This window comes from Tamandua tetradactyla, chromosome X (genome assembly GCF_023851605.1).
Source record: "Tamandua tetradactyla isolate mTamTet1 chromosome X, mTamTet1.pri, whole genome shotgun sequence".
NCBI classification, from domain to species: domain Eukaryota; kingdom Metazoa; phylum Chordata; class Mammalia; order Pilosa; family Myrmecophagidae; genus Tamandua; species Tamandua tetradactyla.
This window is the reverse complement of record NC_135353.1, coordinates 46,276,064-46,299,693: the sequence shown is the minus strand read 5'-3', so window position 1 is coordinate 46,299,693 and position 23,630 is coordinate 46,276,064. Positions and strand designations below refer to the sequence as shown.

Genomic DNA, 23,630 nt, shown 5'->3' with positions numbered 1-23,630 from the left:
GATATTCTCACAAGCAGTGGGGACAACCAAAGCAATAGGCCGAGCCCTCAATCTTGAGGTTTGTTCATATGAAACTTAACCCCACAAAGGATAGATCAAGCCTACTTAAAATTAGGCCTAAGAGTCACCCCCAAGAGAACCTCTTTTGTTGCTCAGATGTGGCCTCTCTCTCCAGCCAACACAATAAACAAACTCACTGCCCTTTCCCTGTCTACATGGGACATGACTCCCAGGGGTGTGGACCTTCCTGGCAACATGGTACAGAAATCCTAGAATGAGCTGAGACTCAGCATCAAGGGATTGAGAAAGGCTTCTCAACCAAAAGGAGGAAGAGTGAAATGAGACAAAATAAAGTGTCAATGGCTGAGAGATTCCAAACAAAGTCAAGAGGTTATCCTAGAGGTTATTCTTACACATTAAAAAGATATCACCTTGTTAGTCAAGATGTAATGGAGAGGCTGTAGGGAAATGCCTGAAAATGTAGAGCTGTGTTCCAGTGGCCATGTTTCTTGAAGATGACTGTATAATGATATAGCTTTCACAATGTGACTGTGTGATTGTGAAAACCTTGTATCTGATGCTCATTTTATCTACCTGATCAACAAATGAGTAAAACACATGGAATAAAAATAAATAATAGGGTGAACAAATGTTAAAATAAATTTAGATTGAAATGCTAGTGATCGATGAAAGGGAGGGGTAAGGGGTATGGTATGTATGAATTTTTTTCTGTTGTCTTTTAGTTTTTCTGAATTAATGCAAATGTTCTAAGAAATGATCATGATGATGAATATGCAACTATGTGATGGTATTGTGAATTACTGATTACATATGTAGAACGGAATAATCATAAGTTAAGAATGTTTGCGTTTGTTACTTTTTAAAAAAAATTTAAAAAAAGACTGGGGTGGGCCACGGTGGCTCAGCAGGCAGGAATGCTTGCCTGCCATGCCAGAGGACCCGGGTTCGATTCCCGGTGCCTGCCCACGTAAAAAAAAAAAGACTGTCAAAAAGGTGAAGAGGCAGCCAACTCAATGGGAGAAAATATTTGGAAATGACACATCAGACAAAGGTTTGATATAGAAATCATACAACTCATGCAACTCAACAACAAAAGAACAAACAATCCAATTATAAAATGGGCTAAAGATATGAATAGGCATCTTTCTGAAAAGTAAATACAGATGGCTGAAAAGCACATGAAGAGATGTTCATTCTCATTAGCTACAAGGAAAATGTAGATCAAGACTACAACGAGATACCACCTCACACCTATAAGAATGGCTGCTATTAAACAAATAGGAAACTACAACTGTTGGAGAGGATGTGGAGAAATTGAGACACTTATGCACTACTCATGGGACACTATGCACTACATAGTGCAGCCACTATGGAAGACAGTCTGGCGGTTCCTCAGAAAACTAAATATTGAGTTGCTCTAAGATCCGGCAATACCACTACCGGTATATACCCAGAAGAGCTGAAAGCAAGTGACACAAACAGACTTTTGCACACTGATTTTCAAAGCAGCATTATTCGCAATCACCAAAAGATGGAAGCAATCCAAGTGTCCATCGACAGATAAGTGGATTAACAAAATGTAGTTAAGTATATATGATGGAATATTATGCAGCAGTAAGACGAAAGCTTACGGAAGCTTGAGATGGGTGAACAGTTAGCTAATGAGGTGGAAATTTATTGTAAGGGAATAGATAGACATAAAGGCAGTTCACTAGTAGTTCTATGAGTAATATTACCATATTGGAGGTGAACATGATCAAGAGGGGTTTCATAGACTCATGTGTCCCACCGATTACCACTGCAAATATAAGTAAGTTCTTGCATGAACTATGGCAAAGGCATGAATCCTGTACAAAGAATGCATAATTTGGGGGTATAGGGAGAAAACTGCTACTACATGCTATGGGCTGTTTAACAGGAAAACATTAGCAGTACTGCAGCAATACCAGGGGTACCTAATGGGCAGAGGGACAAGTGTTAGGGGGAGTTTTGAATTTACTGTTTGGTGAGGATGTGTTTATTGGTTATCTTTCTCTTGGGAACAAGAAAATTATTTAAAATTAAGAGTGTTTATGGACTGTTCACGTTGGACATTATACTTGAGGCCCAATAGTTAGAGGTGGCTGAAAGATGCACTGAGAAGTAGATTGGTGAATGATGGTGTATACATATGATCGAACATTTTGCTGCTACAAAAAAGTAACCAAGTTGTGAGGCATGCAACGATGCGAATGAACCTGTGGGACATTTGGTGAGGCAAAATAAGCCAGAAACAAAAGAGCAAATATTGTATGATGTCATTTAGAAAATACTTTATAAGAAAATTGGGGCCTAGATTGTAAACTCTTATAGTTGCCACATTTAGTCCTGAGCAGAAATTGTTATTTCTGGACGTTGAGGGGGCTATTTTATATATGTATAAACTAGTATTTAGATGTAAGAACGAAGCCAATCAGGTCAGGATTAAAGTAATTCAGAATACAGGGGTAATGAAGACCATGTCTGTATTTTAGATCATCTACTCTTTGAGACCAAAGGAAGAAAGGTTTATTTTGTCCAGAACCTAAATTTTCCACAGCACATAATCTTACTCAACCTGTCTGGATAGATCATTTAAACAATCCAAACACAGGGAGCCCATAAAAAGAATGAGGGCCTTTAATCCTGTATAGCTTTAATGCCTGGATACATCCCAGAGTATATTAGGCAGATAATCAAAAAGTATTGGCATACTCCTTTCAGGGATGGGATAAAAAAATATGGGACTATTAAACTTTACCACAAGGAAGCCCCAGACACTGTGTCAAACATAGGGACATCCAAATCAATAAACCAAGCCTTTGATGTTGACACTTGCTCTTGTGAAGCTTATGTATGTAGGTATACATATATAATAAGTATACCTATAGGTATGCCTAAGAGTCACCTCAGGAGGACCTCTTTTGTTGCTCAAATGTGGCCTCTCTCTAAGTCCAACCATGCAAGTGAAACCACTGCCCTCTCCCTTATGTGGGACATGACATCCAGGGATGAAAGTCTCCCTGACAGCGTGAGAGATGACTTCCAAGAATGAATCTGGCCCTGGCACCATGGGATCAACAGTGCCATCCTGACCAAAAGGGGGAAAAGAAATGTAACAAATAAGCTATCAGTGACTGTGAGAGAGTTCAAGTAGTCGAGAGGCTACTCTGGAAGCAAGGTTCAGGTAGACATTGCTACCTATCATAACTTGCCAAGCCCCAAGCAAAACCACTCCTGCCAATCCTAAAGAACACCTAGGGTGTTATTTAAGATTCTACAAAGGTTTTATGCACTAGGGTAACTTTCCAGAAACCTACAACCTTATCTCTGGACCAGATAAGTCCTGAAATGCAGAGAGGTTAGCCTCTCTAGGACATCAACTAGTTCCATCCCCCTACCCCATATTATCGACAGCCTGTTCCAACATGAAAAATACAGACTGGGCATAGCCCAGATACCCCTGAAGAGTGGGAGAAAGATCAAAGGTGATGGTGGAGTTATACAAAGTAAGGGTTAACAAATGAGTATGACTGCTGAATCATTATACTGATATTTATTTTAGTCTCAGGTATCTTAGAGCACCTAGAAGTAAAAACCTAAAATTGTGGAACTGTAACCCATACCAAACTCTGAAATCTGTTCTACAACTAATTGTTACAAGGTACTTTGAAATTTATTCTTTTTCGCATGTATATATTATTTTTCACACACACACACACACACAAAGAGATAGTCTGAAGTTTTTATTGTGGAATAAATATTCTAGACCACTGGTTCCCTAACTGATTATCCATCAGATTCAACTGGACAGCTTACACACACAAACACACATATGCACACAATACAGGCCCCAACCCAGACCTATGTTAAATCTCTGGGAATGGAGGCTGGAGTCTATTTTTATAACAAGCTTCCCAGGCGATTCTTATTCTGTAGCTAGCCCAGAATTAGACAAAACGTATGAATGGGACCACTCTTCCAGATGGTAATACACGGAATTTCTTAGAAATAGTCCAGTTCTACTTAGAAAAGCTTCTAAAATTTTCCTATTGAAAGAAACTGCTATTATGTATCACACAAAATCATAACTTTAACCAATGGTAAAAAAAAAATGTGAGCAAATTTCCTTAAGAAGTAAAAGAATCTTTATTGTTGTTTTTGAACCAATATGTTAAGCATATGAACAGGCAAATATCTAAAGAGAAATACCATACAGCAACTAGTGGTTTAAACATTTTAGAAAAAAAAAAAAACATGGAAAGTACTTACATGGACCAGTTTCTTTATACAAATGCTAACACATAAAAAACATCCAAAACCAAATAGAGTGCTACTGTCAAGGTATAAATCTAGTAGAACAAATAAAACCTCAAAAGGACAAAGAACATGTGGTTATAGGAAATAATAGTGTAAATAGCAGTATATAAGCTGGTCCAAGTAAAATACAAAAATATTCATTGAAGTCAGATTTTCTATAAAACAGTGGTTATTAGAGGTATTTTGATATGAATCAGGTATATAATCTAAATATAGAAAAGTTTTAGTAACATAAAGAGCCTTAAGCCAGTGCTACTCTCTTGTGCTTCCAATTCTTACTTTTTAAAAAAGGCTACAAAACTGCTTTGTTTTGACTCATGAGAAATATCTAAGGTGCATGTTCTTTCTTATAAGCATTATCATTCTTATAAGGGTAACAATTTTATACCAAAGCACTATTTAAATAAAAAATAATTTACGAAAATCAGATATATACTTAGTTTTTAAAAAACATTTTAACCTGGCAATGCAGCTCAATGTAGCCCTAAAAGGGGAGCTAGCTGGGAATCTGATTCCATGCCAGTAAGGTTTTTAGGCTATTCTAAACAGAAAACAAATTTAGGTGGAAGAAAATATTTATCACTCCAACATAACATGAAAGACAGTTACAGATAAGTATGCATTTACAGCTGAACTACCAAATTCATTCCTTATCAATATCTTAGAACTCAAGTAACTCCTCATTTTCTAGTGAGTGGGAGGGAGGCACATAACCCTTCCCTTGCAAAACAAAAAACAACCATGCACACACAAGAACCTTCCATAAATGACTGCATATTAACAGTTTTTTTACTATTCGCTTAGCCATTCCAATATAAATTTTTAAAAATCTCCTAGAAGCAACAAGCAATACTTGATGGATATGTTAATTATTAAGCTAAAATGTTTTGCTGTTTCATATAAACATCAGGTGGTGCACAGTAAATGGACAATTGGTACATCTCTCCAGAGTACAAAACTGAACACGAAAGATATGAGTAATGATTCTACCATAATGAACAATAACAATGTAAGTTTTGATTAGCACAGAACCATTTAAACGTGAAAGCCAAATTAGTAAATTCTGCAGAAATTAATACAAGCTGGAAATAAAGACCAACTTTTTAATGTACACTAATACTAAGAGAAAACCAAAACTTTTGGGTTAGGTGCAAATTACCTCATAAGGATAAAGTATCCTTCTTTATGTAGGCCCTAGGATATATTGGCATTTCTTCTTTAAGAAAAAAGAGAAAAGAAAAACCATGCTACCACCAACAAGAATAATGGGAGGCTAAAGAGGATAAATCTGCATTAATTTTAGTACTGCATGTAGAGGCCAATTTATGGGTACAAAATTGCCTAGCAATTATCTCTGAAGTACCTAGAAATTGGGCTGAAATGTCCAGCTGGAATAGTCTTGAGATTTGTATTTTAAAAGACTGAAATACCCATGATTTTTTAAAAAAAGGATTAAATAATAAAATTAACAACTATTCTAAAATTTAAAAAGCTTCTGTATCTTTTGTCATTACAGTCACATTAAATACAAATGCATTCAAAAAGCATTAGAAAAGCATTAATCACTAAGCACATAATGATACTAGGCCCTGTTCAAATCTACTGGCATCTCTCTTAAGTCAAATATGTGGCAATGCCAAATAAACTAAGTTAACCTGCAAACAAAATCACAAGAAATGCAAAGGAAGAAAGTACAAGTTCAGTACAGAATGTGTTGTCCCAATTTAACTACATGTAAGAAAAAAAATCTCTCTTTAAAATTTTTTTCCTAAATTATATATTTCTAGTCAGAAAACACTGAAATGATAATTTAAGATGATCAAATAGAATGTACAATCCAGGTGACTCTGCACATGTCTTTTGCTAATGAAATAACAGTTTTAAATTCTTGGTTGGGCAGACCAAAATCACATGACTAAATTGTACTTTATAGTTTTTTTTTAATCTGTTTAAATGAAATCCACAGACAACCCATTCCGGGATCAGAACTACAACTAAATATATCTTAATTAAATAGTAGTTCATGTTGGAACTTGTACTTGCTTTATTATTTTATAACAGACATCATATATGGATTAGTGTTACAGAGTCTGATATCCAGCATAACTTTTTCTTCTGCCAATTAGGTAAGCAATCACTATAACGATAATCAAGCCTGAAAGACCAGCACCAACTATAATTGGTATTAGAATGGTGTCATCATCCAGCGAACACTCCTGGGCTGTAGATGAGAAAAAGTGTGTGACAAATAATGAGTATAAGCAAAAAAAAAAAAAAAAATCCTAAAGTATAAGTTATTGATTCAAAAATCAGAAATTCTCTTACAAAATCAACTAAAGTAATTAAAACAAGTATTTTTTTATGATAAAGCTATAGAAAATTATGGCTTGTTCTAGATTTAAAATCCCAAAACTTGTTTGTCTTTTCATTCATGTATGTGTGTGTGTTTATATACATGTTTGTGTATGCACAGATAAGCATATATAAGAATAACATCATTCATATATCTATACTTCCAACACTGTTTATATTATATAGTATACCTACATATATGTGTTTATGTATGCATGTTTATCTTACAAATCCTTTTCCAAATAGGAATGTTAACTTTATCAGACATGAAGGAAGCTAATCTAGCCCATATCTGTGTAGCCATATTAACCCCTCTATGGTAGGGTGAATGTCTTTTGAATGACTGGGAACAAATCAAGAAGGCAGGAGGAAATTAGAACAGTCAGGTTGGCCCTGAATTTCCTTTATAGCAGGAGTCAGCAAACTATGGTGCACAGACCAAGTCTGGCCCAAGAGCTAAACATGTTTTTTGTATTTTTAAGTGGCTGAAAAAAATCAAAAGACTACTTCATGGCACGTGAATTATATGAAATTCATATTTCAGCACTCACAAAAAAAGTTTTACTGGAATACAGTCACACTCACTTGTCTATGTGTTGTCTATGGCTGTTTTCATGCTACAATGGCAGAGTTGAGTAACAGAGACCAGATTGCCTAAATCATTTACTGTCTGAACCTTTATGGAAAAAGTTTGCAGATTCCTGTCTCAGAGTGTATGATCTGAGCTGCAAAACTCAAGAAACTGGGACCTTTTACTAATTTGCATGCATTTACCACATTTTTAATCAATCGGGTCAAGGCTGGCAGCCCGCAGGGGTTATTTCTCCTATTTCTAGACAGTACTCTGATCCAATAAAATCTAATTAACATTGTTTTACCTTACTACAATTTCATTTCCTTTTTCCATAAAGTCAAGCATTACCTGTGTGGTGTATTTGTAGGTACCTGCAGCCAAGAACCTAGTTCCACACATATATTGTGCATTCATTATTAGCATTAAATTTTACATACCCCTTTGGGTGTTATTTTTTATTCTATGTACAGGAAAACCAAAGTTTCAAATTAGAGCAAGAACATTCATCTCTATGATAGCTGACTGGTAAACAGGCTTGAACTGAGATTAACATGCAAATGATTTTAAACTCTAAACACAAATCTAGACCTAAAATTAGGTTAATAACACACAGGGGAGCTAGATAACGACTCCAAAAATAAAGCCATTAAAGGATCAAAATAATTAAAGTACATAAGCAAAACTGACAAAAGGGAAAATAAATTCTTGAAAGTATTTTTAAATGTGATTAACAAGAATGATGGGGTGAAGAGTCCTATTTATTTTAACCTAACCGAGTCAGACTAGGTATTCAGCACTATTGCAAAAGCAGTCAAATGGCTCACAGCACGTTCCTTTTTAAACACAGTTTCCACATTCCCTTCTAAGCCATAATTAATTGTTAGAAAGTATGAGGATGACTGGAGTAGCTCTGCTCAAAGAGCTATGATCTACAAACCCCCAATTTTAAGTAACTGGTTTAAAATGACAAGTCAATGAAGGAATCTTTATGTACTTCATTTTGTTATGTAAATTCTAACCTTGAAATGCCAAATACATCTTTCATATTCATATAAAAACACTGCAATGTGTCTTTCTATACGGGTTTCATTAAGAAATCTGATAAATACTATCATTAGTTCTGAGTAGATCTTCAAAAAGCCCCATTCACACTGGTACATGCCTTTTAAAATTCTCCAGATCATTTCGGCTGGCAAAAACATAGTTTATGAAATTTGAGGCTTTGCTACCCCTTTATCTTTAGCCTTAACAAATCAGACCAAATGTTTTCAGTCAGTTTTGAAAATATTTCAGCAAGAAAACAGCACCAATAAAGCAGATGCAAGATGGTCAAAGCTGCAGCTCAAATGCCAACCTTACTACAAAGTAAAACCCAGAGGGAGCATATGCAAAGCTCAATTAATTTAGCTTTAAGAACTTTATTGCAAATGGTTTTTGGATCACAAAAATTCTATTCTAAGCAAAGTGATGAGCCAAATTTAAGCATTATCTGTTGATATCAAGGAATAAGCATTATCTGTTGATATCAAGGAATAGAGTAACTTGTCCAAGGCACTACAACAGAGTTAAGAGGTGAATTCACATTTCTCTTATTTCAATATTTAAATTTCCATGACTCAGAGAAAAGCCACCCATCAGTCAACCTAACAACAGAAATTCATTAGATAATTAAATTATTAATAAAATAAAATATGGTTGATTCTTACCTGTAGAATACTTTCCTTCCATCACACTGAAAGGCTGAACCCTTAGATCAAAGGTATTTATCTGAAATGTTCCAGACACTGAAACAGTCTGCTCTTTGTTGCACATATAAGAACTTCCCAGAGGGGCATCCCAGTAGCTAAGATTGTGGTTTGCAATGCTGAAAACTTTAAAGAAATAGGTTAATAACTACCTCTTAACATCAAATATGGAACAGTCTTCAGGATTTCTGAGTGAAGAACAGGAGCTTAGGGTTTACCTACAACAAGCAATTCACTAGGTACTCTGTATCTTTCTATAGATGTTTCCATAGTTTAAAATGAGTCACATCTTTAAAATTATCCATCATATTTTGAAATGATGGGATACCTCAAAAGATACAACATTATAGTTCTAAGTTACTAATTTTAAGTTGTGGTCAAGATATAAGTATTTTTATATAAAATCATCTGTTCCATCGATAAGACACAACATGATAATAAGGCAATTATGGTTTCTATTCTTTCAGTTTAACCCTCATTCCCACCTGCCCACCAGTCAATGCTTTGCTTACCAGAGCCATTTACCAGATTCAAGCTGACATTTACTTCCTTCAAATAAAACCGATTTTCATTTTTCTGTTTGAAAAAGAGCTTCAAGTTAATCAACACAACAACTGTCTTTAGATACAATTAATATCTACAGAAGAAAACCAATCTAATGCTAAGAGGTTAATCACACCTAGAAGCCAGAGATTACACCTGAGCCAGTTGAATAAACCGCAACGAAGTAAAGGATAACCCAACCTGTGACAGAAGCCTTTTTCCTCTGCATTTAGTTTCCAATTTTCAGACCACAGTTGTAGTCATATGGCTTTTTTTTTTTTTTGTATGCTGCATGGCAGGGTCACATTTCATTATTTTTCCATGTGAGTATCCTGCTATTGCAGCACCATTTGTTGGATTTTTGTTTGTTTGTCTTGCTTGTTTGTTTTTTGGGTAGTGCATGGACCAGGAATCGGACCCTGGCCTCCCACATGGCAGGTGAGAATTCTACCACTGAACTACCCTTGCACCCCCTTGTCATATGGCTTTTGGACACTGTAATTCATTCTCTCGATTTTAATCCTCTTGTCACTTGCTGAGCCCTCATCACCTCTAGGCTGGATTATAATAGGCTCTTAACTGTTCTTCCTGCCTTTCAGTCTCTCCAGCTCTAACCTTTCCTTCTCACTTCTGTTATCCTTCTGAAGCACTCATCTGATCAGCCAGTCATTCTAATCATTTGAGTGCTTACTATGTACAAGGTAAACATGTCTAAGTGTTTCCGATAGCTACCAAGACAAATCAGCCTTGGATCTGCCCCCACCATGGGAAGATAAAGTACATAAATGTATAGCCATATAAAAAGAAGAAAGGACATAAATATATAGCCATATAAAAAGAAGAAAGTGATAAGTTATGAAAATTCATAGGAGAGAAACTACTTCCAACTAGGGGAGAAGCAAAAATAACACAAGCTTAGGGATGGGGCATTTGACCTGAACAGGACTCACTTAGAAAACAAGTGGAAAAGGGACATTCCTGAAGGCAACAACATGAACAACGGCAGAGTCAAAAAAGAAGCATAATCACAAGGGTGCTAGCAGTTATTAAGAGTTTACTAAGCACCAAGCAATGGTTTTAGAGCTTTACACACGAGGCTTCATTGAATAATTACAATACCCCTATGCCAATGCATGGAGAGATGCTTCTCCCAAGCTACAGTTAATAGACAGTGTGCTGGGATTTGAACCCAGGAAATCTGACTGCAGAGCCTATGTGCTGGTTACCACTAGGTTCTCCTGTCTTACAGGATATGCATAATGGACAGTGTGAGGTAAATATAAGATTCATGAAGATAGAGAAGAAGCAAACCCAGAACTGCTAAGGTGGTGCTTACAACCCAGTTGACAGGTGTTGTTCTTCGCTATGATTCTTATTAGACAAATGCTATAGGGAGGTTGTTTGTTTATTATGCCCTGCCCAGCACATATTAATGGTAACAATAACTATTGCTTATTAAGAACTTACTGACTGGTAGTTTTACATACTTTATTTCATTTCATCCTCAAAATGACTCTGCAGGGACAGAACTACTATCATCCCCATTGTATTGATGAAGAACCTAAAACATATAAAGGTTAAATAACTTAGTGCTAGTAAGAGGCAGAGCTCTGGTGTACTTAACCAGTGTGGTAAAATGTAAGGATAATCATAAATTTTCTTCTATTCTATTCTTATACAAATAGGAGCAATAGCACCTGCCAGGTAGAATTGTTTTAACACTATAAACATGTATTTTTCACCAATAAAAAAGTTACCACTACCACTACTACCTCAAAAAAAGATTCAGGAAGAGGGAGCAAAGGAAACAAAGGCAGGGAATGTAGGATTGCGTGGGGTATGGGGGAAAGGGGAGCTTTCAACTACCCTGCTATGGAGTTTAGATGTTATCTTACAGGCAGCCCAGAGTCCTGAAAAGCTTTTTGAGGAAGAATGATGCTTTACGAAGGTTAAGGATATACAAAAAGGTTGGGGGAGGGAAGGGAGAAGACGGACTCCTCAGCAGACTGTTTGAATAATCCAGGCAAGAGGTTATACAGGCAAAAATCAGGGTAGAGGCAGTGGGAAATGAAAACAAGGGTAGAGACTCGAGGGCAATTCACAAGGAAGCATAAAGGAGGATTTGACTACTTCACTGTGCCCCTCCTCTGCTTAGGTTTTATCTCAGCTTGGCACTGTAGGCTCTTCACAATTTGTTCCAACTACTTTTTCATAGTAATCTTTCACTAAGTATGCCACATGCCTCATTCTCCCAGCTGTACTGGGTTGCATTCCTGTATCCAAGGATTACTTGTTCTTTCCCACTTATTGACAGTCCAGCCCAAATGCCATTTCTTGGATTAAACGTTCCTGATTCTTCTCCAGCCAGAATTTGCCTCTCCCTCCTTTACTGTCTCACAGCACTCTGTGTTTACCACTGGTCTAGTACTTAACTCACTATTTATGCACCTTTCACCATACTCTACTGCTCACAGAAGCAAGCTCAAAATGTAGCATTCAAGGCCTTTGACAAAAACAGTAAGGAGCTCTGAATTTCTACCATTACCACTAAACTGTGGGCACCTTAAGAACACAGGGCTGCCTTTTTGTATCCAATCATAGCATCTTGTATATAAGACACTATAATTCTATAAATTCACTTTAGAAGTATCTATCATACCAAGGCTGAAGGTGATATGGGACCCACTGAACTCTGCTGACATTGCAGATGTTTCTTGATTTTTCAAAGTGCCTGTCACAAGGTTAAAATATCACTGTTTTGGATCACACTTTGAAATATTCTGCCATGCAAATTAAATAGTATAATTATTAGATGTTAAATATTTCCCCATGAGAATCAAATGTATGCTACAGAAGGATCCTACCACAGCTAGACATATCAAACAATCAGTCAAAAGGGAATGAACCTAAAATACTACTTTCCTCATTTTTATTGACTATAATTCCTATGAAGTAACTTTAAAAGAGAAAGAATCTGGCAAGGCTTGCTCTAACCATACTGAAGACAAGCTTAACTACACGTTTTAAACAGCAGTTTGCTGGTCCTATTTGTACTGTAACACAGTAATGAACTAAATGCCAGACAATGGAAGATTTCTATAAATGTTTCTTAAATATAATTGCCTAGTATAATCCTTAATTACTTAGCATATACTTTCTGGAGAAAAAAATGCTTCAGACTCAAGAAACCAAGTTCAGATATGAAAAAAAATACCAGCTTTTTATATAACAGATGTTAAGACTATTTCCCCATTACTAGATATAGTGATCTGATTTAAAAACATGATTTTTTTTATCCACTTATATGACCACCACCAGTTTGAGAACTGCTTGCCATTGGTGGTTCCCAACATCGCCCCCAACCCATAGCTGCACTACTTGTTCCCCTGTCCCTGTATGCCATAACAAATACCTAGATACTCCCCTCATAAAAAAAATTAAAGGAACAATAACTGCTTCTGAAAAAAACAGCAATGAAACTCTCCAGTGATTAACTTATGCTATCAAGAAGTGTAACAGGTATGCTTAACCAGGAACCTTCATTATAGGGTTCAGCACTTGATATAAGAATGAATAACAAATACCTGAAGGCTGCCAACTGTGCTGATCTAATGAATTCATACATGTGAAGTATTTAGAGCCTTGTACATACTAAGTACTCTTAGTATATAGTAACTGTTAGCTATTACTGTGACTAATACTATGATTACAAGTAGTATATTTTCCAAAAGGCCTAAAATATTATAGCTGAGAAATGAGAGTTTTCTAAAAACCAATAAGGGAGAAAAATATCAACATGGAAATTATTTGTATATGACAGAATTAGATAGCTTTTTCTGATGTATTTCTTGCTCTTTCCCTGGAGTCTACTTAATAAGTCCAGCCCAGAGACCACCAAGTAGATCTGAGGGATTAGCAGGGATCAATGAACCTACTTCAAAATTAAGTAGTTTTGAAATATAATATAAACCCAGATACTTCCCCCACCCATGCAACTATTTAGACTTTCAGATATGTTTCTAAGAGAATGAACCAAACTTTAGAAAAATCTCTTACTCACCACAGCAAAAATAAAGTCAAGATATTTAATGGTGCTGCTATTCAGCCTAAGCAGAGCAGTTTGAGGATGACAGCTGCCAGTGAAGTCGGTTGTATTGGGGTTGATGTTAACAATCGAAGCAACCTTCAGGGGAAAAAGATGGGGAGGGGAAAGGTACAAGATAATTATAAAAGCCTAGACAAAGCCTTACAGTCTAGTAAGACCATCTTTAGTGTTGAACCAAATATCCTTTGCCTGGATACTCAAGTTTACAGTGTCTTGCTTTCAAACAAATGTGGCACAGGCCCTCAAGCTATGACTCAGCAGACTGTAAAAACAACAAACAAAACACCAAGAGGGAAGCCACCTCAGTAATGAGCCAAATGAAACACACATTTTTAAGGAGCACAAGAGCCATTTGTCTAGCTCGTTTAAGTCACAAAACCCAGGAAATGGGATTTATTTTGCAGTACTCCCTCTGTAGCCTCAGTGGAACATACTGAAGCAAGATGCGTCATTATGAATTGGGGCATATCTATCTAATCTGAGTCATCAAATTGTTGGAGAAGCAGAGTTGCACCATTCCCATATATCAACCCATACTGCATTTCACAGAAAAGCCTGAAGGAGTTATATTTTTAAAAGACTGAAATAAAGACCAAGTATTATAAAATCAGAAAGAAAGACAGACAATAAAGACTGAGATGGAATATTCTAGGAATGCCTAGAGTGTATAATGATAGTGCCTAAATATACAAATTTAAAAAATGTTTTTGCATGAAGAAGAACAAAGGAATGTCATTACTGCAGGGTGCTGAAAATAGATGGTAATTAATATTTTAAAATTTTACCTTATGTGTGAGACTAAAGCAAAAAAGGTTTATTTGGTACAAAATTTAAATTTTGACTAGTGCATTTCCTAATATAACTTATGTAGACAGATTACTTGAACACCATAAGTACATGCAACCTTGAGTAGGCAGGACATGAGATTTTTTTGGTTTGTCCAGAGTGATGCACCGATAAATCCCAGAGAGATTTGAACAGTGAATTAAAAAGTATTTGCAAAATACCCTTTGGGGAATGATGAGTAACGGGGAAAATTCAACTTCCCCAAGTTGAATTCTTGATATTCTCACAAGCAGCGCAGACAATCAAAGCTATAGGCTAAGCCCCCAATCTTGGAGTTTGTTCATATGAAACTTAACCCCACAGGGGATAGGTCAAGCCTACTTAAACTTAAGCCTAAGAGTCACCCCCAAGAGAACCTCTTTTGTTACTCAGATGTGGCCTCTCTCTCCAGCTAACACAACAAGCAAACTCACCACCCTCCCCCCGTGTACGTGGGACATGACTCCCAGGGGTGTGGACCCTCCTGGCAACATGGGACAGAAATCCTAGAATGAGCTGAGACACAGCATCAAGGGATTGAGAAAACTCCCAGAATGAGCTGAAACTCAGCATCAGGGGATTGAGAAAACCTTCTCGATGAAAAGGGGGAAGAGTGAAATGAGATAAAATAAAGTGTCAATGGCTGAGAGATTCCAAACAGAGTCAAGAGGTTATCCTGGAGGTTATTCTTATGCATTAAATAGATATCAACTTGTTACTCAAGATGTAATGGAGAGGCTGGAGGGAACTGCCTGAAAATGTAGAGCTGTGTTCCAGCAGCCATGTTTCTTGAGGATGATTGAATAACGATACAGCTGTCACAATGTTACTGTGTGATTGTGAAAACCTTGTGTCTGATGCTCCTTTTATCTACCTTATCAACAGATGAGTAAAACACATGGAATAAAGATGAATAATAGGGTGAACAAATTTGAAAATAAATTTAGAGTGAAATGCTGGTGATCGGTGAGGGGGAGGGGTGGGGGTATGGTATGTATGAAGTTTTTTCTGTTTTCTTTTTATTTCTTTTTCTGAATCGATGCAAATGTTCTAAGAAATGATGAATATGCAACTATGTGATGATATTGTGAATTACTGATTATATATGTGGAACGGAATGATCAAAAGTTACGAATGTTTGCGTTTGTTTCGTGTTTATTGGTATTTTTTTAAAAAATTAAAAATTAATTAAAAAAAAAGACCAAGTATTTGTACTTTGATCTACTGATAGTAAATAGAAGCTAAACCCCGAAGAGTTGTTTAAATTGCTGGGTTTCCCACTGACCGAGACACTACCTTTAAAGGTGCATTAACTCTTCATGGTTATTTTTTAACTCCAAGTGGATCAAAACTCAAGAATTCAACATCAAATATCCATTTAAAATCAAAATCATTCCCTAGTAACACTACTCCTGGGCTGAAGGTAGGATAAACCATATTTGAAAGGAAATACAAAAAAGAATATATCAATACAAATAGGTGATCATACCTTATCCTGAGTGATGTTCAGCTGCAGTCCCATGGTAGCCAGAAGGCAAGTGCCATTGCCATTATTAACTGCGTAGGTTCCCACCTCCGGTTTCTCCTTTGGAGTGGGAGCTGTAGTAGGAGATGGCACAGTGGTGGGGATGATGGGAGTTACCGTTGTTGAAAATTTATCTTTGTCACACAGAAACTCTAAAACAAACAGACAGACAAGAACAAAATAAACTAAAAAGGACTTTACCTTAATTCACATGGCCAGGGAAGAACAGAATATTTCTCACAATCAAAGTCCAAGAGGATTATATTACGGGAAAGGGAATACTTTGTTAGTATATTTCAAACTAAATGATCCAAAGATTCTTTAACTGCTGCTTCACATGCAGGTGGTCTCTAAGAGTTATGACACAACACAGCAGACAAGCCCAGGACACACAGAAATGTTTTATCCATTCACACATAGCCATGCTCAACTTTTCAGACCCTTAAAATCCCTTATTCCCAAAGAACTTCACCTGCCTGTGACATGAAATTCAAAAACTTAAGTTTGAAAACATTTCATCCCTCCCTAGCTTGCTTGCTTGTTTCCCATTTATAAGCACTACACTGTTTATCAGAAAAAGTTTACAAGTCAAATAATTTAAATACAAATGAGCATTTTTAGATGTGTTATCCCTACAGCAAAACACAGGCATTTCTAGCTCTTTTTAAGAAGCATTGGTAGTTTTCCAGAACTGGTGAATGAGAAATTACTACATAAAGTCACACAAAAGTTACAAAGTCAATTTACAAAATTCAGGATTAGAACACAGATATTTAGAGAGCCAATGAATGATCAAGCTATGTGAGGATCTGTTTAAACAATAGGCTTTATCTGCTGAAAATGTTATAGGTAGAGCATTTTAAAGGACCATAACATGTACATCATAAACTTAGAATTTTAAGTCCCACAAGAATAAGAATTGCTATTATTTATAAAAACTTTAGTGTAGTATGAGCTACGAATGAGCTTTAATATATACTTTGAAATAACGATTTCAATTAAAGCTACATGGTATACTTTAATCCCAAATTAGAGCCTAAGAATAGAAATTTATACTTTAAGTACTAACCTTTTTTGCTCACGGTGCCATTTTGGACAAAAGCTTGTACAAGAACATCCCAATAGCGCTGAACAACATCGTCCTTTTCTAAAATTGATAAACTATTGCATCTAAAGACATCATTCAATGGAATTCCAATGATCAGGTAGTCATAAACCGTAATGACACCTATAAAACAAGATGGACAATAGTTGTTTCCAAGCAGGTAGAAACAAACTAATAACATAAATATATTTACACAGGCTTTCTTCTCCTTCTCTCTGCCTGCCCTAGCCTATCCCCAAAGCAACAAAGGGCAAAACATGTTCAGGGAATGACAAAGTCATTGTGCTTGGAACATAGGGAGTAAGGGGGAAAAAGTGAAGTGGGCTGAGAAGGAAAAACAAGTTGCAGGTGGTCACACCCAGAAGCATCTGCTATAACCTAAAGAGACTTGGGCTTTATTGTGTTAGCAATGGAGAGCTAACAAGTTTTTAAAGCAGGAAATAACATATACATTTTACATTAAGGAAGCTGGTAAAATAGTAGGGGACAGGCAGGGGAGATAACTTTTTAAGGGGAAGTCACGTAAGAGGAAAACCAATTAGAAAGCTGATGACCTGCTTAAGGTGAAAGACGGAGCTGGGGGTGGAGGTACTAAGATGGTGAGGGGCAGTAGAAAGAAAATAAAGTCAAACTGAAGACCCAACTCTAAGGTAGAGTCAACAGACTTTGTGGCCACACAAGGAAGTAATAGTGAAGGGTTAATCAAGGATTTTATGGTATATCTTTATTTTTGTGCTACCTTTCCAAATTAAGTCATAATAACCATAATGGGCTTACAGAACCTCTTCCCAGATAGCATTTAGAGACTATTCCATTTCAGCAAATCTTCAGACTGTGAAACAATAAGTTAAAACCATTCTGTACGAAATTAAGAGTTTTTATTACGCCTACAATGAAACTTAGAAAAAATATATATATATAACACACACACAGGTACCTCAAATGACAATGCTCATACTTACCCATCCAAGCAGCTTAGTCTCTTTTGGAGAAGCAGCAAGGAAGGAAGGAATTTAATTTAAGATCCTTGATATAGCTGTCTTCTGTGTTTCTCCATCATGTAGCAAGGTAGCCAATTAATGCTGCCTTGGCCCTATACTCAACGGCCAAGGGAATGTTTATAAAACCAACAAACCAGAACATTTTTCCTAAATTGTTTTCACTATTTCCATAGATATATATGAACTGGCTTCATATAAATAGATCTCAAAAACAAGTTGCAGATATTGTTGCTCAAATGTGGCCTCAATCTCTCTAAGCCTTATTCTGCAAGTGATAACATTGCCCTCCCCCCTACATGGGACATGATATCCAGGGGTGAAAGTCTCCCTGGTGACATGGGAGATGACTCCTAGGGATGAATCTGGCCCTGGAACCATGGGATCAACAATTCCATCCTGACCAAAAGGGGGAAAAGAACTGTAACTAATAAAGTATCAGTGGTAGAGACAGTTCAAATAGAGTCGAGAGGCTACTCTGGAGGTTGCTCTTATGCAAGCTTCAGATAGACCTTGCTACCTATCATAACCTGCCAATCCCCAACCACAACCATTCCAGCCAACCCTCAAGAACACCTGGGGCAATATATAAGATTTTACAAAGGTTCCGTGCACTAGAGTAACTTTCCAGAAATCTACAACCTCCAGATGGGTCTCTGGACCAGATAAGTCCTGAAACCTAGAGGACCCAACCTCTCCAGAACATCAGTTAGTTTCATCTCCCTACCCCACATTATTGACAGCCCCTTCCAACATGAAAAAGTTAGAACTGCCATAGCCCAAACACCCCTAAAGAGAGGGATGGAAAGATCAAAGGTGATGGTGGAGTTACACAGTGAAGATAGGACTTAACAAATGAATATGAATGCTGAATCATTAAAATGATATCTATTTTAGTCTCCAGTATCTTAGAGCAGCTAGAAGTAAAAACCTAAAATTGTGGAATTGCAACCCATGTCAAATTCAGAAATATGTTCTACAACTAATTGTGGTGCTGTGCTTTGAAATTTATTGCTTTTTTGTATATATGGTATTTTTCACAAAAAAAGGAAGGAAAAAAGTTCGATTGTGATGATAAAAAAAATTTGAGAGGATCATCTGGTAGCCCATGACAAACTCTGGGATCTGTCCTGTAAATTACTTTTTGAAGAATGCTTTGAAAACTATTGCTTTTCTATTTCTTTGCTTTGCATATATGTTATACTATACAATAAAAAGTTTTAAAAAACAAGTTGTAGGTATGTTGGAGTTACATTATAAAACTATATAAGTTCTATAAACTATGCATTATTTATGGAGTGTATACATAGTAAAATATAAGCACATGGATAGGAAGGATATACACCAAATCATGACAGTGGTTGCCTCTGGGGAAAGAGGGAGGAAAATGGATCTGGGGAAGGGGTGCAAAGGAAACATCCAAGTGTCTGTAAGGTTTCATTTCTCCAAATAAACAGATGTAACAAATACGAAAAAAACAGCATATATTAATTCTGGGTAATAGATACATGTGGGTAAGTTGTACTATTCTTTGTATTTTTCTGTATTTTGGTCATGAAAAAGCTTTAAAAAAAAACAGCAGCTTCAGTGTTACTTCAATTATCAGATCTTTAAAAATAAAAAACTACTATTTTAATACTATGTAATAACATGTTTTTAATTATTTGGAATTTAAAATGGCTTCCTAGCTGAACTGGATAGAACTACAGTATATTGAAGACTGGGTAAAAGATGATATCGCCCATATTTTAAAATTTCAACCTCTGTGTAAGACTAAAGGGAGAGATGTTTATTTGGTGCAAAATTTATATTTTGGGTACAAAAAGGGAGAGATGTTTATGTGGTGCAAAATTTGTATTTTGCAAATGGCCAAAAGGCACATGAAGAGATGCTCAATGTCCCTGGCCATTAGAGAAATGCAAATCAAAACCACAATGAGATATCATCTCACACCCACCAGAATGGCCATTATCAACAAAACAAAAAATGACAAGTGCTGGAGAGGATGTGGAGAAAGAGGCACACTTATCCACTGTTGGTGGGAATGTCAAATGGTGCAACCACTGTGGAAGGCAGTTTGGCGGTTCCTCAAAAAGCTGAATATAGAATTGCCATACGACCCAGCAATACCATTGCTAGGTATCTACTCAAAGGACTTAAGGGCAAAGACACAAATGGACATTTGCACACCAATGTTTATAGCAGCATTATTTACAATTGCAAAGAGATGGAAACAGCCAAAATGTCCATCAACAGACGAGTGGCTAAACAAACTGTGGTATATACATATGATGGAATATTATGCAGCTTTAAGACAGAATAAACTTATGAAGCATGTAATAACATGGATGGACCTAGAGAACATTATGCTGAGTGAGACTAGCCAAAAACTAAAGGACAAATACTGTATGGTCCCACTGATGTGAACCGACATTAGAGAATAAACTTGGAATATGTCATTGGTAACAGAAACCATCAGGAGTTAGAAATAGGGTAAGATAATGGGTAATTGGAGCTGAAGGGATACAGACTGTGCAACAGGACTGAATACAAAAACTCAAAAATGGACAGCACAATACTACCTAATTGTAATGTAATTATGTTAAAACAGTGAATGAAGCTGCATCTGAGCTATAGTTTTTTTATATATATATTTTTTTGTATTTTTTATTTTTATTTTTTTCTCTATATTATCATTTTATATCATCTTTTTCTGTTGTCTTGCTATTTCTTTTTCTAAATCGATGCAAATGTACTAAGAAATGATGATCATACATCTATGTGATCATATTAAGAATTATTGATTGCATATGTAGAATGGAATGATTTCTAAATGTTGTTAGTTAATTTTTTTTTAATTAATAAAAAAAAATTTTTGTATTTTGGGTGCATTCTGTAATTTAACTTGTATGGTCAGTTTACCTGAACACCATAAGTGCATGGTATCTGGAACAGGGTTGAGGTTTGGTTGGTTTGCCCAGGTTAGTGTGATGCCCCGATAAATCCCAGAGTAATTTGGGCAGTGAATAAAGAAGTATTTGCAAAGCCCCCTTCAGCGAATGGGGAGAAAGGAGGGAATATTCAATTTCCCTATTTGGAGAATTTCTGATATTCTCGCAAGCAGTGGGGACAACCAAATCAATAGGCTGAGCCCTAGATCTTGGGGTTCATCCCTATGAAACTTATTTCTGCAAAGGAGAGGCTAAGCCTACTTAAAATTAAGCCTTAGAGTCACCCCCAGAGAACCTCTTTTGTTGCTCAGATGTGGTCTCTCTCTCTGAGCCAACTGGGCAAGTAACCTCACTGCCCTCCTTCCTACATGGGTCATGACTCCCAGGGGTGTAAATTTCCCTGGCAACGTGGGACAGAAAGCCCGGGATAAGCCAGGACCCAGTATTATAAAGCCTTCTTGACCAAAAGGTGGAAGAGAGAGATGAGACAAATAAAGTTTCAGTACCTGAGAGATTTCAAACAGAGCTGAGCAGTTATCCTGGAGGTTATTCTTATACATTATATAGACATCCCTTTTTAGTTTATAGTGTATTCAATTGGCTAGAGGGAAGTAACAAACTGTTGAGCTGTGTTCCAGTAGACTAGATTCTTGAAGATGACTGTATAAAGATACAACTTTTACAATGTGACTGTGTGATTGTGAAAACCTTGTGTCTAACGCTCCTTATATCCAGGGACAGATGAATAAAAATACATGGATAAAAATAAAGAAATAAATAATGGGGGGACAAAGGGTAAAATAAATTGGGTAGATGGAAACACTAGTAGTCAATGACAGGGAGGGGTAAGATGTATGCTATGTATGAGTTTTTTCTTTTTTCTTATTTCTTTTTCTAGAGTGATGCAAATGTTCTAAAAAAAGTCATGGTAATGAATACAAACTGTGATGATATTGTGAGTCATCAATTGTATATCATATATAGAATGTTGTGTGTGTGATGATTTCTCAATAAAAAAATGGCTTCCTAAATGGACTGGTGGTAATTGCTTTTGAAATAAATCACTATTTCATTACAGATCTGGTAATTGTTTAAAACAAAAGCGGGGAGGGTTAGATGTTAACATTTTAAGAGTCTGTAATTTCTTACATCCAAATATATCAGATTAAACCATGCCATTTATATTGCTAACCCCTTGGTCCAGGTACTTATTAGGTCTTTCCTTACATACTCTAATAGCCTCATGAGCTGCCAACCCTGCCCCTAGTCTCCTCATTTCCAAATTAATCCTGAACTACAGTCTTTAAAAACTACTGCCTCTACTTTTGTTATATCATTCTCCTGCTCAGAAATCTTGATGTGATCCTATAACTACTTGCTGAAGAGTGCTTTGAAAACGATTGCATTTTTATTTCTTTGCTTTGTAAAAAAGTTAAAAAAGAAAAAAGAAATCTCAATGGTTCCCCATCAAGCTAAATGCCTTTCCTTGGCTTTCAAGGCCCTCTATAATTTAGGTCCACTGCACCCAGCCAACTTCATTTTCCTTCTCCTACACAAATAGCCTCTATTTTAATCAGGCAGCTTTCCAATTACTACTGCACATACCATGCTTCCTCCCTGCTGGAAAAATCCTACCTAAAATTCTCTGCTTATTCAAATTCTATAAGCTGAATTGCAGCTCAGGTCCTACTTCTCTATCAAACTTTCTCACTACTCCAGCACACACTGACCTCTCTCTCCATTCTCTTTGTTTCTAATCAGAACCACTTGTTAGAACACTTATAAATCAGGCACTCTGAACCAGAAAGATCCCCAGATGGGCTCAGGGACCATGTACCATACGCAAGTTTACTATGAACATTTTCTTTTCTTGAGACAGAGGGCCTAGACCTGTCCTTAGATGATCAGGAAATACCCATGAATCTTCTACCCTTTTCCCCCGCCCAACAAATTCACAAACAACATTAGAACACATAAACCTCAATGCTTTCTAATTTTTCCAGATACCTTGGGAAAACAATTTAGCTTTATCTTCCAAGCTAGTTTTTAAGCGCCCTGAAAGTGAGGGGCAAATCTTATTCCTACACTTCTGAATGGCAATGCAGGGCACAAAGCTAAATATATAATATATTAAATAACCACTTGCTTGAGCTATTCTCTGAATTTAAGAGATTAGTAAAAAGAAAACTAGGATTTGATCTCCAAGTAACAGTCTGTGATACCTCCCAAGTTTTATGCAAGCTCATTCACTTCTGGGTCTTTAGAATGTAATCCTTTGAAATCTGTAAGTCCAAATAAGTTACTCATCCCCAGCTGTAAGCAATTGATGTCTATCTACCTATATTTCTGGAGTCAAAGTGAAATACTGTCTGTGAGAAGAAATAAGCAACTACAAATACCATGTTAACCCAATCACAATGGAGGGGAAAGAAAGAGATTATATGCCTCACAAAACTACAATTTCCACAATCCATGCCTTCAAAATATTTCAATACACATTTCAGTTCTGGAAATTACAAGAATGGCCTAATTGCCAATGTCCTCCCAA

The 23,630-nt window shown here is 36.4% G+C and overlaps 1 protein-coding gene across 2 annotated transcripts in view; it reads right to left on the bottom strand.

The window, feature by feature from the left end:
- The window catches only part of LAMP2 (lysosomal associated membrane protein 2), a 47,496-nt gene that overhangs the window by 9,761 nt on the left and 14,105 nt on the right, over nt 1-23,630 (bottom strand). The window contains exons 4-9 of one of the 2 annotated variants that reach the window (XM_077144790.1): nt 17,098-17,256; nt 15,993-16,180; nt 13,634-13,756; nt 9,543-9,606; nt 8,992-9,156; nt 4,165-6,580 (exon numbers count right to left, since the gene is read on the bottom strand). In XM_077144790.1, the coding sequence (XP_077000905.1) occupies nt 6,441-6,580; nt 8,992-9,156; nt 9,543-9,606; nt 13,634-13,756; nt 15,993-16,180; nt 17,098-17,256 (839 nt within the window). In that variant the 3' untranslated portion in view covers nt 4,165-6,440. Of the gene's footprint in view, nt 1-4,164; nt 6,581-8,991; nt 9,157-9,542; nt 9,607-13,633; nt 13,757-15,992; nt 16,181-17,097; nt 17,257-23,630 lie in introns of those variants that run through there. The other variant, XM_077144791.1, reaches the window with a different exon arrangement.